The sequence below is a fragment of the Heptranchias perlo genome, chromosome 16, assembly GCF_035084215.1.
Source record: "Heptranchias perlo isolate sHepPer1 chromosome 16, sHepPer1.hap1, whole genome shotgun sequence".
In the NCBI taxonomy this organism is placed as follows: Eukaryota; Metazoa; Chordata; class Chondrichthyes; order Hexanchiformes; family Hexanchidae; genus Heptranchias; species Heptranchias perlo.
In genome coordinates this window covers 39,168,977-39,186,937 of record NC_090340.1, presented here as the reverse complement: position 1 = coordinate 39,186,937, position 17,961 = coordinate 39,168,977, and the positions used below count along the sequence as shown (strand labels likewise).

The window sequence follows — 17,961 nt, the reverse complement described above, 5'->3', positions numbered from 1 at the left end:
TGGTGGGATGAAGTTGACTTATAGATTGGGTGGAGTCAGCTTGAAGCACTGACAAACTAATGTCCAGATTTGGTGACAGGTGTGGAGGGCGAGTGCATCTATCTAGTGATCACACATTAATCTTAACATCTTGTATATATATCCAGAATCTACATACGAACATATTCATTAAAATTGACTAATTTACCACCAAGATTACAGAATTTGGGATGTTAAAAATGAATTTGGAAACTACTTTTATTGTCATCTAACTCATTTATAAATGTATCTGACTGTACTTATGTATTAGGCCACTGAAATTAATGGTTTTACAATTTTTATTCCAGTTAATGTTCTAATATCGTCTAGTTACCACCCTATTAACCGTCAGAAAAAATAAATAAAGCCTATAATGCATTTGGGTTAATGCGACAGGTTACAATACCTCATTGTACTTAAAGCCAGCAGACCAAATAAAACGTTGTGTATTAGATTGTAAGCCATGTCTGGTCTCAGCATTATCATGTTCTCTTCTTTAATGGATGTGCTCTGGAATAGAGTTGAACAGCTACTGCAGCTAGGGAGAATATTACAGTTATAAATAGGAATCAAACTGTTTTGCGATGAATAAGCATTCTGCTTACAAGGACACTGTCTGAAAATGTTGAAGTATTGCTACTTCATTGACATCCAACCTCAATACCTTTAGAAAAGATACCAAAAAAGTTTGTGCTGTTTTGCAAGTTTCAGAAAGGATAAAGTACAAGGGTAGTAGAACACAATGTATTATTTTTGTGATGTGGAGATGCCGGTGATGGACTGGGGTTGACTATTATTTTTGTGGCCTTCCTGAGCAAGATTGACAATTAGTACCAGTTTTATGCTGGCAGTCCGTTGCCCAATAGGAACTTGGTTGAGACTACCCAAACTTAGGAACATAGGAACAGGAGTAGGCCATTCAGCCCCTCGTGCCTGCTCCGACATTTGATAAGAAAGTAGGTGAGCACATTGCCCCCTACTCCTAGAATCCCCAACCAGCGGAAATAGTTTCTCTCTATCCACCCTATCCGTTCCCCTTAATATCTTATAAACTTCGATCAGATCACCCCTTAACCTTCTAAACTCTAGAGAATACAGCCCCAATTTGTGTAATCTCTCCTCGTAACTTAACCCTTGAAGTCCGGGTATCATTCTAGTAAACCTACGTTGCACTCCCTCCAAGGCTAATATGTCCTTCCGAAGGTGCGGTGCCCAGAACTGCTCACAGTACTCCAGGTGCGGTCTAACCAGGGTTTTGTATAGCTGCAGTATAACTTCTGCCCCCTTGTACTCCAGTCCTCTAGATATAAAGGCCAGCATTCCATTAGCCTTATTGATTATTTTTTGCACCTGTTCATGACACTTCAATGATCTATATACCTGTACCCCTAAGTCCCTTCGGACATCCACTGTTTTTAACTTTTTACCATTTAGAAAGTACCCTGTTCTATCCTTCTTTGATCCAAAGTGGATGACCTCACATTTGTCTACATTGAATTCCATTTGCCACAGTTTTGCCCATTCACCTAATCTATCAATATCGCTTTGTAATTTTATGTTTTCATCTACATTGCTCACAATGCCACCAATCTTTGCATCTGTCTTCACCAAGGAAGAAGATGCTGCCAGAGTCTCAGTAAAGAAAGATATAGTTGAGATACTAGATGGGCTAAAAATTGATAAAAAAGAGGTACTAGAAAGGCTAGCTATACTTGAAGTAGATAAGTCACCCAGTCCGGATGGGATGCATGCTAGGTTGCTGAGGGAAGTAAGGGTGGAAATTGCAGAAGTACTGGCCATAATCTTCCAAACATCCGTAGATACGGGGGTGGTGCCAGAGGACTGGAGAATTGCAAATGTTACACCCTTGTTCAAAAAAGGGTGCAAGGATAAACCCAGCAACTGTAGGCCAGTCAGTTTAACCTCAGTGGTGGGGAAACTTTTAGAAACGATAATCCGGGACAGAATTAATAGTCACTTGGATGAGTGTGGATTGATTAGGGAGAGCCAGCACGGATTTGTTAAAGGCAAATCGTGTTTAACTAACCTGATAGAGTTTTTTGGTGAGGTAACAGAGAGGGTAGATGAGAGCAATGCAGTTGATGTGGCGTATATGGACTTTCAAAAGGCGTTTAATAAATTACCGCATGGTCGGCTTATCATCAAGATTGCCCATGGAATAAAGGAGGCAGTTGCAACATGAATACAGAATTGGCTAAGTGACAGGAAACAGAGAGTAGTGGTGAACGGTTGTTTTTTGGACTGGAGGGAGGTGTACAGTGGCGTTCCCCCAGGGTCGGTGCTGGGACCACTGCTTTTCTTGATGTATATTAATGACTTGGACTTGGGTGTACAGGGCACAATTTCAAAATTTGCAGATGACACAAAACTTAGAAGGGTAGTAAACAGTGAGGAGGACAGTGATAGACTTCAAGTGGATATAGACAGGCTGGTGGCATGGGCGGACACATGGCAGATGAAATTTAAACCAGAAAAGTGCAAAGTGATACATTTCGGTAGGAAGAATGAGGAGAGGCAATATAAACTAGAGGGCACAATTCTGAAAGGGGTACAGGAACAGAGAGATCTGGGGGTATATGTTTACAAATCATTGAAGGTGGCAGGGCAAGTTGAGAAAGCGGTTAAAAAAGCATACGGGATCCTGGACTTTATAAATAGAGGCATAGGGCCCGATTTTACCAGGGGTGCGGGTTCTCGGCGGGTAGGCCAGCAACGCGCCCGGTGAAATTAGTGGGTTGGCCGCGCGATCGTAGCAGGCAACCCACTAATTGGATTCACTTACCTGCTCCTCCGGGTTCCCCGATGCTAATCTGCGCGTCGGGCGGGCTGCGCATGCGCAGTAAGATCTGTCAGCTGGAGGCGCTCTATTTAAAGGGGCAGTCCTCCACTGACAGATGCTGCCACAAACAGCAAAAATTACAGCATGGAGCAGCCCAGGGGGAAGGCTACTCACCCCGCCACTACCACGCAACCCAATCCTCATACAATCTCATGGCTCTATCCCATACTCACCCTCTCGTGCATCTCTCTCACGGCCAGCCTCACTCAACCTGCCACCACCTGTGCTGCAGCCACAGGGCATGCATCACATATGTGCAGTAGGCAGCGTAAGGCAAACGTGTCGTGAGCATGAAGGGGATGCACAAGGGTATTTGAGGGTTTGTCATGGTTCTTACTTCTATTGAATTAAAGAACAACTCACATCACACATTATATTGGCACCACTACTGCCATGTCTTCGCGAATCCTGTCCGGTTTGTGCAATAATGCCCGCTCCTGGGTATCCCTATGAGGACCCACCACTGATGCCACCCAGTGTGTCACTGCAGAGTGGGTGTAGGTGTATTTGCAGGGCTCTTCTGCGCAGACGACTGAGAGACATCGGGGATGTCCCCGGTTGCAGCCTGGAAGGCTATGGAGCAGACGTTCGGGAGGGCAGTGGTGACTTTGACAGCGACAGGTAGGAAGATGGTGCACGGGCCAGCCAGGAGCAGCTCGGCATGAAAGAGGCTGCAGATGTCCATGGCTACATGTCGACTGACTCTGAGCCTCCGTGTGCACTGCTGCTCAGAGAGGACCAGGAGGCTGAGCCTCGGTCTGTGGAACGTGTGGCGAGGGTAGTGCCCTCTGCGACACATCTCTCTCTGCGGTAGCCCTCCCTCCTGCTGTACAGGTGGATGTGTCACAGCACTCTGTTGTGGAGCGCCACGTGTCAGAGGTGGACGGCGTGGATGGCGAGGCTGGTGATGCTGTTCGCCCTCCGAGGAGGTCATGACTGCAGCTACGGCGGCCCCCATCCACAAGAAGTACATCTGAAGGGGTCCGCAAGGTAGGTACATGTCTCTGGACCCCGGGGTAAGTGTGCAGGTTGGTGACTTCGACCATCAGGAGGAGGGTGGTGGAGGCCAAACTTTGTCCCAAGTGACAGAGCGGCCTCCTGCAATGGCTGAGGGTCTCCCCCCCCCACCCATCTGTCAAATGGACCTTTGCAGCTGCCACAGGCTGACGGCTGCAACACGTCCATTTCAACTGGGAGTGTTTCCCCCAGTGTGTGAAACAGTCCCATGTTTATCCAAAATCACACACAGTCCCTTAATCAGGTCAGTTAATGACCTGGACAAGCAAAGTAAATACACTCAAGTGGCATCCCGCTGGCTTTAATTGCCTGCGGGATTCCCACCAGCGGGGGCTGCGCACGCACCCCCGCACGTCAGCGCGGAACCCGGAAGTGGGTGGGATCGAGGCGCGATCCGGTCCCGCTCCGGGATTTCGCGATTTTCGGGGGCCCCCCCCCCGCCGAGAACGCACCCGATAGTGGGTGCTAAAATCGGGCCCATAGAGTACAAAGGTATGGAAGTCATGCTGAACCTTTATAAAACACTGGTTCGGCCACAACTGGAGTATTGTGTCCAGTTCTGGGCACCACACTTTAGGAAAGATATGAAGGCCTTAGAAAGGGTGCAGAACAGATACTGGAATGATTCCAGGGATGAGGGACTTTAGTTACATGGATAGACTGGTGAAGCTGGGATTGTTCTCCTTGGAACAGAGAACAGAGAAGGTTGCGAGGAGATTTGATAGAGGTATTCAAAATCATGAAGGGTCTAGACAGAGTAGATAGAGAGAAACTGTTCCCATTGGTGGAAGGATCAAGAACCAGAGGACACAGATTTAGGGAGATTGGCAAAAGAAGCAAAGGTGACATGAGGAAAAACTTTTTTACACAGTGAGTGGTTAGGATCTGGAATGCACTGTCAGAGGGGGTGGTGGAGGCAGATTCAATCATGGGGAACTGGATAAATGCTTGAAAGGAAAAAATCTGCAGGGCTACGGGGATAGGGCAGGGGAGCGGGACTAGCTGGATTGCTCTTGAATAGAGCTGGCGCGAACTCGATGGGCCGAATGGCTTCCTTCCGTGCTGTAACCTATGATTCCAACCTTTTGTTCCTAAGGGGAGGCATTCCACTTCAGCAAGTACATTCCATCAGCAGCCTACCCATGAACTGACCAAACTCACTAAGTGTGTAAACTGCTCATTTCAATCAGGGATTAAACGCATATGGATGAAGGCAGTTATTTTTAAAACTAAATTATCAGTCCAAACAGCTTTGTAATAGTGTACCCATGTGCAACTACCAATTACCAACAAAAGTTTCCATCATTCAGATCAATTTCATTTTAATAATCTGTTATTACTGTAAGTATCACCACTATAATTCAGTATAGAGAGGATACATTAAGTCTCCCTTTACTAGCATGAAGAAGTTTGGGCAGTCTCAACAAAGTTCCTATTGGACTATCAGCACAAAACTGGTATTAATTGTCAATCTTGCTCAGGAAGACCACAAAAATGAGAGACTGGAAAATGAAAACATCACATGGGTTCATTGGGGTTGCTCTTCTGAGGTTCCGGACAATTGGAAGGAGCTTTCCTAGCTGTGCTATTCTAAGGATCATTAAGCTGATTTTTACTGATTTTAAACATAAATTCCCGCATTGTTAGGGGTTGGTAAATCAGTAATAATTGCTTTTCACCTCATTAAATTTTTAAAAACCTTGAATTTACCTGCCCTGTTTCCATATCCATTCAACCAGTTTTCTCTAATCCTTTTATCCGGTCTAATCTTGAATGTTGACATAGTTTCTGCCTCAACCCTGGAAGTGAGATCCACAGCCTCACAACCCTTTGTGTAAAGAAGTTTCTCTTGCTCTCTGTTCTAAATCTCTTACATTTAATCTTGTATCCATGGCTCATTCTAGACCAGTGTTGTTTAACAGAAATTGCTGACTAGCCACAAATGTGGCTACGGCTACACTGTTTTAACCACTAAGTTTCGTAGAAAACGTCTTACACACAATACAGGTAAATGTACTTCACATATATATTTACGTAAACATCTACCATCATTTAGTGTAAAACTTTGTAGTCTTTCTCTTCCACCAAAGTTTGGAATGCTGGCATGAATTTATCAGACACAGCATATCTAAGAGCAGCTTGTAGGTTTTTGACCAACAGTTGCGAACAGTAATTTGACTTCATCAGAGTGCTTGTTGAGAATGTTAACTGGCATGAAACGTGCCAGAACTGCCCCTGCTCCATCCAGTACATGGTTGGATGCTGCTTGCTCTTTGCTATGCTGTGCCCTGTTCGAGCTACTCGTTGTCGGTTGGGCTTGCTTTCTTCTGCTGGCCTAGAGCTGTTATTCCAATTGGTCGAGCTGAGTACGATGTCAGCTCAGCTCTATTCCCCATTTTAGTGCATGACTGGGAAAGTACTCCTCCTGTGAAATCCTGTTCCTAAATTTGTTTCCTAATCTCTTAAATTCACCTTGCAGGAATTCGGGTCTTTCATTATCTACATCATTGGCTCTCACATTGACCATAACAACTGATTGCTCTCCTTCCCCTTTGCACAATCTTTTCCAGTCTATGCTCTATGCTCCTTAAACTAGCTCCTGGGAAGCATCACGTGAGGCTTTCTAACTGTTGAATCCCCTTTCACTGTCGCATTTCTAGCTGTGTTGCTAATCTCCCCCATTCTTGAGCCATCTGTTTGTTGGTGCCATTGATATTTATTTGACGGCCTTACTCAGAATCCTCATTTTCCCTACAGAAAGCTAGAGCCTCAAACCTGTTTGCTCTGGGCACTCCTATCCTAACCAGGCCTTCCCACGTCCCCCAGGTAGTCACCAATCTTTACTCCCCATCTCACATCTGTAAAAATACCCTCTCAAATTCTCGCTCAGAAAATTGCTCTCCCTCCCTGATATGTTAGACTGACTCCGTCTCTTAAGTTCTGAAATTTTGAGTTTGAGCAATGTGCGCTGGTGACAGTTTCCAGAGGTATTTTCCTGAGTCAACAACTGGTGCTTGAAACTCCCATATCTTGTAGGAGCAAAATATCACTGTCCCCTCCTCTGCTGATATTTTTAGATTTAGATAGTTTTCTTTTTAGGTTTAGTTAGATTGTTCTATTTTAAAGTTTTTATTACTTATGGATTATACCAGCTGGTTTACTTAGCACCTCCTTCACTCTCTGCACCTAATTCCCACTCTCACCAAATTTCCATTTTAGAAGCCCTTAATCTCACTCTGTTCCCACCTCGCTCCATCATCTGCACTCGACATTTATGAGGCCACCGTGGGTTTTTAAATTGGCAATAAAAATGACTTTAATGATCGTGTGACTGTACCTGATGCTTAAAATTTTTTAGACTTTTAGAAGAATTTAGCTTTCATTTTGTATACAAATTAAGTGACCTCAGGCACAAAGCACAACCAATAAGCGGTCAAAATACTTGGGAGCAGATAATTTGTTTTGCTATGTAATTTGGTCTAAATTGCTGTTAACTTCTGATGTTACACTTGCTCAAAACAAAACTGAAAATGAATCAAATCTATCAACTCCTGGTTACTGCTAATCTAGTTGAAAAATAATCATCCCTACAATATAATGTGTCAGCAAATAGGTACCAATAGTGTCTGATCCAATAATAAAGGATAATACTGAGATGACATCTAACAAATATTGCCATAACTACACATACCTGAGATTCTGAATAGCAACAGCCACAGCAATGATCACCATGATGACCAGAACTAAAAGATACGAAGGTAAAATCAATGTGTGCGAAAGTCTTTGGAAAGTATCATAAGGCAGTAGGCCAAAGGCTTCTTCACACAGGTACAACTTAGCATCAAAATCCCTAAAAATGAAGAGAAAGAGAAAAAAAAATGGATCACGCTTCTACTAAATGTATTTGCAATTGTGCATACATAAGGAGTTGAAAATCTCAATCTGGCACCATTTTATGCATGCTGGATTAGTTACTTTAATCTTACATAATTGCTAGTTATTATTAATAATTCTGCACTACTAGATTCAGTGGATTTGAGAGTTAGATCTCAATATATATCATTCTGAATTAGAACTTCCACATCAAACCCTTCTTCCACATGCACATTAGTACTTTGCGGATTCATCTCGACAGACAATGCCTGTAACAGTTTTTAGTTTCACTTCAACAGCCATCATGAGTCTTTATTTGGGAAAGACAATACTTTACAACTAGAATAAAAATATAAGCTGATCTGCCAAATTAATTGTGCCAGGGGCCACTTTAATTCCAAAAAAACAAATTGTTTTTACAGAAGAGTTTAATCATAATACTGGAGTGATCATATGAAAGGAACCCAAAATTCTGAAGAGCCAATCATGATAAATTCATTTCATAAATGCAGAGTGTTTCATACATAGCAGTATTGAATATAAAAGCAAGGAAGTAATGTTAAGTTTGTATAAGACATTGATTAGACTACAGTTGGAGTATTTCGTGCAGTTAAGAGCATCCCATTATAGGAAGGATATTAGAGGCATGCAAAGGGCACTAGAATGATACCAGGACTAAGAGGTTATAGTTATGAATAAAAGGCTGAAAATTATTATTTTTTTTACACAATGTAACAGAGAAGGCTAAAGGGGGATCTAATAGAGATTTTTAAAATTATGAAAGATTTGAGGGCAGTAAAAGATCATTTCCATGACTGGAAAATTGGTAACAAGGGAATATAAACTTATGATTATCACAAGAAGAACAAAGAAGGAAGTTAAAAGAACTGTTTTCACATTGAGGGTTATTGCAACAAAGAACACATTACAACAAGTGGCTATTAAGACCACTTTATAATTTATCATTTAAAAAGGACTTGGATAAGTGTTTGAAAAGGAAGAATATAAAAAGAAACAGGGAAAAGCCAGTGAAATGGGATTAGACAGCTCCAGTTGAAGAGCTAGCAGTAGTACAGGCACAAAGGCTGAACGGTCTCCTTCTGTGATGTAAATGCTATGATTCTATAAAAGGAATAAAACAGCAATTAAACAGAAAGAATTACTTCACCATTTGGATTCATCTCTCCTTACATCTCAACAATCTCAGATCTTGCCACAACATGTCCTGTATAAATATTTTGCATCAACACTTTAAACAAATATTTATGTAGACATGTAGCAGATCACACTCACTCAGTTCTGAGGGGACGGGGCTGGGCGGCATCATAACTCAAGTCATTTTCAGCCAGTATTTGTACAGCCCATGCAGTGCAATGCACTGAAAAACTCTATGGACTGATATTTCTTGCAAGTTACTTGATTTTGTGATATAAAATAACTAAAATTTTACCTTGTTGACCCGAATCCGAACTTTGCCTTAAGGAATTTAAAAATATGTTCATCGGATTCTAGTCCTAGAATTCTCTGCAACAAAAGGGAACACAATGATGGGATCACAAAAGCAATTTATGGTTCTACCATTAAATTGTTTCCTTCAATATTGTTTCTGTCAGAAGTTACTCATTCATGAGTTACTGTCCAAGATCTCATGGGATATAAATAAGTAATGTGTGAGAGAAGCCCTTAAGAATTAAAAGGGAAAGAATAATGAAAATAACTCAACCCAATATTTGTGTTAGCCAAAGTTTGCTTTTGAAATTGTGAATTCGTAGAACATGTTACTGATTGTTAGAAATTCATTTTGCACAAGAAAATTATTAGCTCCTGGCAACATGTGTTCGTCACTGCAAATATATTCAAATAAACAGTTTTGATGTTTGTGAATGTGTTACCTATCAAAAGTTTCTTCAGCAAACATATATAATGAACCCACTGATGAGGCCAGATGCTCTTATTTATGGTCCCTAATAGATCACAATTAACTAGAACAAGACACACATTATTTCACATTATCAAAAAACATTACAGTCTCATTACATTCATCTGCAGCCAACTCATTTTGGAGAGTTTCCTCAAAGTTTCACAAAGACGACTTTCAATAACTTTATTTACATACCTTACTTGTATTATTTGTTAGGACTGTTAAGCTGAATACCACAGTTAGATGAAGCAACAGTTTCACAACTCTTACAGTAAAACTGCCAGATTTTAAATTCCTCTACAAAAAAAAGAAAATGGCAACATTAGACTCTTCATTTCCATAAAAATGATTCTTATCAGCTCAGCAGGACAATTCAAAGATTTACTGGAAATAAGACTACAAATATAACACTTTTAGAAAGAAAAACAAAATCAAAACGCTGTGGCTTGATAACAATTTTGAGTTTCTAAAATATGTAAATTTGTTTCTATATTGCATTAGATTGACATTTTTTGGAACAAAACATATTCTCATGAAGACCCAAAGCCCCTTAAAAAGAGCAAATCTTCTACCAAGAGTTTAGTCGGCTTCCCCCCCGCCCCCCATCATGGAACCCCTACGTTCTACTTCCACTTGCACTCGCACTCACACTCACTCTAGTTGAAGAAAGGATTGAACCCACTAACAAGCTGCTGGTTAAGTGTTTTCCTTGAGCTACAAGCACTAGAATTTACCCCTCTGCTCAAGAGCTTTCCAACATACAAAACTCAATTCTGTGCGTTTTGGCAATTGTAGAACTGCAAAGATGCCACTTAAAATGCAAATTTGCTGCCTTGTCCTGACCATGAATTAGCTGTCCCAGGTCTGAAAAATCAATAAGGTGACCTTTGTTTCAAGCTGTATGGACAAAGGTTCAATTTTATACCTCTTTACTCCAATTGATTTACTTTTAGGATGCTCACTGACTGATTAACAATAAGACTGATTGGTTACTCCTGTAACATTACAATCTTCACCGTAACCTCATGATTACACAGAAGCTGAAACAAATCTTTTCAGTCAATACTATGCCATTATAATCAAAGCAATCTAGAACATTATATTCTTCACAATTTAAGATATTTCCTCTCTGAAATTCATAATCGTATGGTAATGACTATAAGGATTTAAGTTCACATATATTACTGTTATTATGAATGAAAAAAGGTTTTTCTATTTATACCTGCAAGTGCCTCACTACTAACGCAGCCGAAATGAAACTTAGAACCAATGACCCGAGCAGCATGGAGTTGTTAAACTGCAGGATCCAGACGAGAAGCAAAGAAACCACTTGTATGAAGTATAGTGACGTAACCTGCAACAGAAGAGATACTATACCAATGAAGCCTTCTAGAAACACAACATACAAAAAATTAACAATACAATTAAAACTCCTCACAGAAAACATTTTCTCAAACATTTGCTAAAAAATACAAAATAAATGCAAATCACTTTGAACTATCTTTTAGGTTCCACATTAAGATTTTGAAAGAAAATAACACTTTTAAGTATGCTCTTACATGTGCTAGAAGCAGACATTTAAATGGGCCCTTTTCAAAGGAAAAATATAGAAACGAAAGAGATGTCACAGCAATTATCTATTTTACAATGACATTCAGCCTTTCTCCTCATTTGTTTTGCTTTAAGCTGTGGCTGGCCTATGATTTTAAGAAGTAATTGATAAGTTGATTTCAAGGAAAACACATAATTTCCAAACCAGTTAAATAAACAGCATTTTATAAATGAACCTGCACTCATCACCCCTAACAATCCAGCTGAGACTAGTAACTTGCCAGATTAGTGAACCCATGTTATATTCTGTGGCATAGCATGTGTTCATTTCCCATGTCAGTTCATACATACATATCAGGCTTATTGCACAGCATTAATCTCACATTACCTTTGATGCAGGCACCATATCTAAACAATCCAAGGAAAAGAGAGCCAGAGCTTGTATTAATAAAATAAACTGGTTAAACTGCCAGGTCACGCAGAAAAGGAATGTTGATGCCATGATCAATGTGAACAACAGTTGCTTAAAATAGAAGAAAGAATAAGTTAAGTACAAGTCATAAACCAGGAAATAAATCTGCTTTTAATGTTTGTGCACTGCAACTTCCTTTACTGATTCCACTCTCTTCATTAGTCAAATTGGCACCAAAAAGGTAGGTTCTGATGCCCAAATGCATTAGGTGTAAAATTTGCCCACACAGAATGAAAAGTTCAATGCTCATCTTCTTGGCACAGCAGCAGGCTATGCATGTACAGATGAGTAATAATAGAATCTACTTCAGTAAATGCATTTTTCCCTTTTTTTCTTGGAGACTTTGTTAGACATCAGAGTAGATCACAAGATGAACTACAAAGCCGCCATACTAGGTTTTTAGCTGCGCCATTACTGAAAAACTACCGCCAAATCTTACTACTAATTTAATAAAATGCTCAAATATATTTATTTATTGTATCATGGAAAGCACCCCAAAATGCTACATAGTCAGCTAGATTAACTGTTAATTTCTCATTTAAGAAATTAAATTTAACATCTGTACATACATTTTTAATTGCTGCAACAACTTTACTTCCTAACAAATAATTTTATTTAACAGTAATTGACTTAAATACAAAGTTAACTATATTCTGTTGTCAGAAATAACATGTATTCTTCATTTACAGTAGCACTATTTGTGTGTTTACTTAGACTCAGTTTTCAAAACAGTTAAACTGTCTTCCAAAGATTCATACAGTCTTTGATTAAAAATAAAGTTGAAACAGTGATAGCGTTACAGTTGGAAGAGAATTTATTCAGTCTATGCCTATCTGGTGATTCTTTCCACTTTAGCTCAAAGATGTGACAATTACAATTTAAATATGGACAGTGCATCACTTTATCCTGAGTACAACACCTGTATCTTTATAACTTTGTATAGTTGGAGTACCGAATATGAACTGGTGTTCCTCTCAGACTACTAACAGTTGTCAACTGTACAGGCTCTTGCTGCTTCATCAACCTGCACCCCCATACAACAATAAGAAGAATGTGGTTGACTTTCATGCCCTCAGGGCATCTATGATTAGGCAATATGTGCTGGCCTTACCAGTGTTGGCTCTATCCCAAGAACAAATAATAAAAAAAGAGACCTTGTCTGCTCACCATCATTAGAAACCTGGTTCTGGGAAGTTTTATATTTTTATGTACCATTAAATCACCCTCTGGATATCAAACTCAAACTGGGATGAACTGGCACACTTTACTGTGTAGATAATGTTGATTCTCTGCTGACATCACTAAGTAGCCAATGGTAGAAACTTATTACAGAATAATGTACTAAACCTTGTGCTGCATGCTCTTTAATTTATAGTAATGTTTAGTTTAAATGGAAGTACTTTTATTTACTGTGTGGCCCATAGCATTAATTTTCAAAGAAAACTACCTTTTAGAACTAAGTCATTTCAGGATTTTGCATAGAACTCTTTAAGAGTCATTTAGAAGGATGCATTCCAATATCAAATGGGGAAATTCCTACAGAGCAACAGTCATTTTTGAACAGAACACTGCACAATTCATCAAGGTTTAAAAATGACAAGTAAACTCCTGACTGGCACTGTCAAAGAATAAATATACAGAACTCAAACCCAGCATATTCTGTATGGGCCCCTAGTCTGACATCACAGTGCATTAATTTTGCATTTGTGTTACTCAAACAAAAGCAGAAGGTGCATAACAATTATTATTTATAATTGGTCTCTCTTATTTTAATCTCAATTTTTATCAGACCCAAATAGAGTGCATATATTAGATTACAAGCACTTCTACAACTATAATGCACTGATTCATACGGAGTAACCTCCACTTGCTTTACAGCAATAAATTTCTATACTCACTTGTTGAAGAGGTTTTAGCTGTGGTCTGAGGTAGTATGTGATTGCCATTATTTGTAATGCAAAAAATGGAAGTGACCAATTCTCCCTCAAAGGAATAGTGAACTCCACCCTTGTTGTATCTATTCTATAAAGTTCAAACAAAAATTAGACATCACAAAGGCGCTCAATCTAGATGCATCATTACTTTCAGTTTCAATGGTGCAGAAATGAAGTTGCTGTATAAGAAATGTGGAATGAAATGAAATGGCTATCAAATTTTTGAAGGTTCCAATACAAAAATATAACGTTTATAATCTGGAGTCTGACAACAAAGGAATTGATCTTAGATGGCAAATACAGATGGATTTGGGATCAAAAACAAACAATGCACTTCACAGAAAAGACATAACAAACATCAACAGGTGGTGATCCTGTGCTCAGTACATTTAACACAGACAACGTGTAATTTTTCTGCACCACTAAGTATTGATTCCTACCTGTTAAGGATGTACCATATAGCTGCCAGTGCACCTGACATCCATGTACCACTTAGTAACCAGCTGGTAATGTATATTGAAATGACATAGAGGGCCTGGAGTCCAAATACTGTGTATAGGTAGAAGAAAACTGGCTCCAGGTAACTCTGTTAAAACACGATGCAAATAACTCTCTTCACAATACTTGACTACAACATAAACTAACACAGAACTTAGCAAAGCTTGGAATAAACTACACAAATGTAAACACAAACACACTCATTTTATTGTAAAAGCTGAAGTTTTTACCTGAAGAGACAACATTCTGTACAAAATGCTTAGAATAACCTCTTGGTAAATGTTCATTCGCTTAAGGAGGTTTATTGTTCTCCTTGATTCAGTTTTATTGTCATACAAGAGCTCCTTCAATCCTTTACATAAAAAAGCACAACATAAATAAAAGAGAACTGGACTCTAAGAAAGGATAAACATAAATAAATTAGTATGTTAAACTCCTTTTCAAAGTTACAAATATTAGAATATTCTACAAATTGCATCATGACAGGGCTAGACAGACTGGATGCAGGGAGGATGTTTCCCCTGGCTGTGAGGTTCTAGAATGAGGGATCATAGTCTCAGGATACGGGGTAGGACATTTAGGACTGAGATGAGGAGAAATTTCTTCACTCAGAGGGTGGTGAACCTGTGGAATTCTCTACCACAGAAGGCTGTGGAGGCCTAGTCACTGAATATATTTAAGAAGGAGATAGATAGATTTCTAGACACAAAAGGCATCATCTGGTATGGGGAGAGAGCGGGAATATAGTATTGAGATAGAGGATCGGCCATAATCATATTGAATGGCGGAGCAGGCTCGATGGGCCGAATGGCCTACTCCTGCTCCTATTTTCTATGTTTCTATCTGCTGTTTTATGATCTAAGAAACATTAAGTACTGCAGCAATTCCCTGCTAATGGCTTTGTCTCCAGCAGAAAAACAGATGAAATACCTCCACCCCTATAACCTACTTCTATGGGTTCCAAAAGCAGGCTTTGAGAAATTGTATTATTTTAGTATTTCTTAACAAGCAGCTAAGTTCAGGTTATGTACATTTTAAAAAAATCACCAACAATCTCAGGATTTAGAGATGAAAACAAATTTGCGAAATTTAACTGCTTTGTACATATGTAGAAGTATTAGCTTCTATTGAATTATTCAGGTTTCAGGGCTACGCCAATAAACTCTGCATGTGCAGGCAATTGGGACTAGCTTAGTGGTATAAACTGGGCGACATGGACATGTTGGGCCGAAGGGCCTGTTTCCATGTTGTAAACTTCTATGATTCTATGATTCTATGTTCATGAGACCCAAAGAGTATTTAGGCTGTCTCCTCCAGAAAGCAGGGAGTTAGTACCAAAGAATCAGAGAGGGTTGATGAAGGTGGTGCAGTAGATGTTGTATATATGGACTTTCAAAAAGCATTTGATAAAGTACCACGTAACAGATTTATTTGGAAAAAAGAAGCACGTGGGATTAAAGGGATGGTGGTTACTTAGTTATGTAATTGGCTAAGGGATAGGAGGCAGAGAGTAGTGGTGAACGGATGTTTTTTGACTGGAGGGAAGTATACAGTGGGGTCCCCCAGGGATTGTTATTCGGACTATTGCTTTTTTTGTTATATATAAATGACCTGGACTTGGGTATAGGGAGTACAATTTTGAAGTTTGTGGATGATACAAAACTAGTAAATAGTTAGGAGGATAGTAGCAGACTTTAGGAGGACATAGACAGACTGGTGAAATGGGCAGACACGTGGCAGATGCAATTTAATGCGGATATGTGTGAAGTGATGCACTTTGGGAGGAACAACATGGAGAGGCATTATAATTTAAATGGTATTATTTTGAGGGGGGGTGTAAGAGCAGAGGGACCTAGGGGTGCATATTCACAAATTTTGAAAACGACAGGGCAAGATCCTACCGTGTTTAAGAAAGCATATGGGATACTTGACTTTGTTAATAGGGGCATTGAATACAAAAACACGGAAGTCATGCTAAAACTTTACAAATCACTGGTTAGGCCTCAGCCAGAGTATTGTGTGCAGTCTCAGCACCACACTTTAGGAGGGCCTTAGAGAGGGTACAGAGGAGGTTTACCAGATTAAGGGACTTCAGTTATGTGAAGAGATTGGAGAAGCTGCGATTGTTCTTCTTAAGAGCAAAGAAGGTTAAGGGGGAGACCCGATAGAGGTATTTCAAATAATGAGGGGTTTTGATAGGGCAAATGGGGAGAAACTGTTTCCTCTGGCAAGTGGGTCAGTAACCAGAGGTTAATTTAAAATAATTGGCAAAAGAACTAGAGGGGAAATTAGGAGAATTTATTTTTCACACAGAGGGTTGTTAAGATCTGGAACGCACCATCTGAAAGGGTGGTGGAAGCAGATTCCATAGGAACTTTCAAAAGGCAATTGGACATGTACTTGAAGAGAACTACTTTGCAGGGTTATGGGGAAAAAGCTGGGAAGTGGGACTAATTGGATAGCTCTTTCAAAGAGCCGGCACAAGCACAACGGGCCGCATGGGCACCGCACCTACGGAAGGACATATTGGCCTTGGAGGGAGTGCAGCGTAGGTTTACTAGAATGATACCCGGACTTCAAGGGTTAAGTTACGAGGAGAGATTGCACAAATTGGGGTTGTATTCTCTAGAGTTTCAAAGTTTAAGGAGTGATCTGATCGAAGTTTATAAGATATTAAGGGGAACGGATAGGGTGGATAGAGAGAAACTATTTCCATTGGTTGGGGATTTTAGGAGTAGGGGGCACGGTCTAAAAATTAGAGCCAGACCTTTCAGGAGCGAGATTAGAAAACACTTCTACACACAAAGGGTTGTAGAAGTTTGGAACTCTCTTCCGCAAACTGCAATTGATACTTGCTCAATTGCTAAATTTAAATCTGAGATAGATAGCTTTTTGGCAACCAAAAGTATTAAGGGATATGGGCCAAAGGCAGGTATATGGAGTTAGATCACAGATCAGCCATGATCTTATCCAGGCACGAGGGGCTGAATGGCCTACTCCTGTTCCTATGTTCCTATGGCCTACCTCTGTGCTGTAAGATTCTATGAACTGCTGGAAATTCTAAATTGCACTGATATTTACCAAAGTATTAACATTTTCAGTGTACTTTGGAATATCTACAAAAGTACCATATCGATAAGGCTGTAATATCAAAATTGCTTTTTCTTCAATTTCATTGAAAAAAAAATTGATCTGGTCAGACTTTGGAAAAATTGACAATAATAGACTCTCCAAATCCTTGCCTGCTGCAGTGCACATCAAAAATTGTATGTATTTTGCAGGCAGTGCGCCTGTAATATTTCTAATACATGCTGGTGGCAGTTGATGACTCACAAAATCTACCTGAACATTGCCAGCATAAAATATCATTTACAGTAGAGTTAACATGACCCGTAGCAGTATGTAATCACCTTGGTATATGGTTGGGGCCTGTAGCATCTGTTTGTAATATGAGTAGTACAGACCACATTCTGTCCTGAAGGAAATTTCCTGCTCGACCTCCTGCACATGAAACAGAATGCAATTGTGTTCAGTACAATTGAACAAACAGAATATACTTCTGTAAGTAACACAAGCTTTACTAAGGTACACTTAAAAGTTACATTCTGAAAAAAAAACAAATATAAAAGGGATTAAAAACACAGCAAGAACTATAGAGGTTCAAGAGATTTACCACGGTGGAACCAGGATTTAGGTTATTTAATACAGCTGACTGGGTTAGAAAAGCTACCACATGGAACGGACCCTTTGCTGCTGTCATGCTTTTTAAAATATTTGGTAATCTTCCATAAGATTTTTGCTATTTAAAAGTAACATG

The 17,961-nt window shown here is 39.8% G+C and overlaps 1 protein-coding gene across 2 annotated transcripts in view; it reads right to left on the bottom strand.

The window, feature by feature from the left end:
- Positions 1–17,961, bottom strand: part of dpy19l3 (dpy-19 like C-mannosyltransferase 3) — a 74,499-nt gene that overhangs the window by 29,233 nt on the left and 27,305 nt on the right. For both annotated transcript variants that reach the window (XM_067997979.1, XM_067997978.1), the window contains exons 4-13: positions 17,555–17,645; positions 14,375–14,496; positions 14,087–14,232; positions 13,611–13,734; positions 11,629–11,763; positions 10,912–11,043; positions 9,885–9,986; positions 9,219–9,292; positions 7,587–7,745; positions 425–556 (exon numbers count right to left, since the gene is read on the bottom strand). In XM_067997979.1, the coding sequence (XP_067854080.1) occupies positions 425–556; positions 7,587–7,745; positions 9,219–9,292; positions 9,885–9,986; positions 10,912–11,043; positions 11,629–11,763; positions 13,611–13,734; positions 14,087–14,232; positions 14,375–14,496; positions 17,555–17,645 (1,217 nt within the window). The remainder of the gene's footprint in view (positions 1–424; positions 557–7,586; positions 7,746–9,218; positions 9,293–9,884; positions 9,987–10,911; positions 11,044–11,628; positions 11,764–13,610; positions 13,735–14,086; positions 14,233–14,374; positions 14,497–17,554; positions 17,646–17,961) is intronic.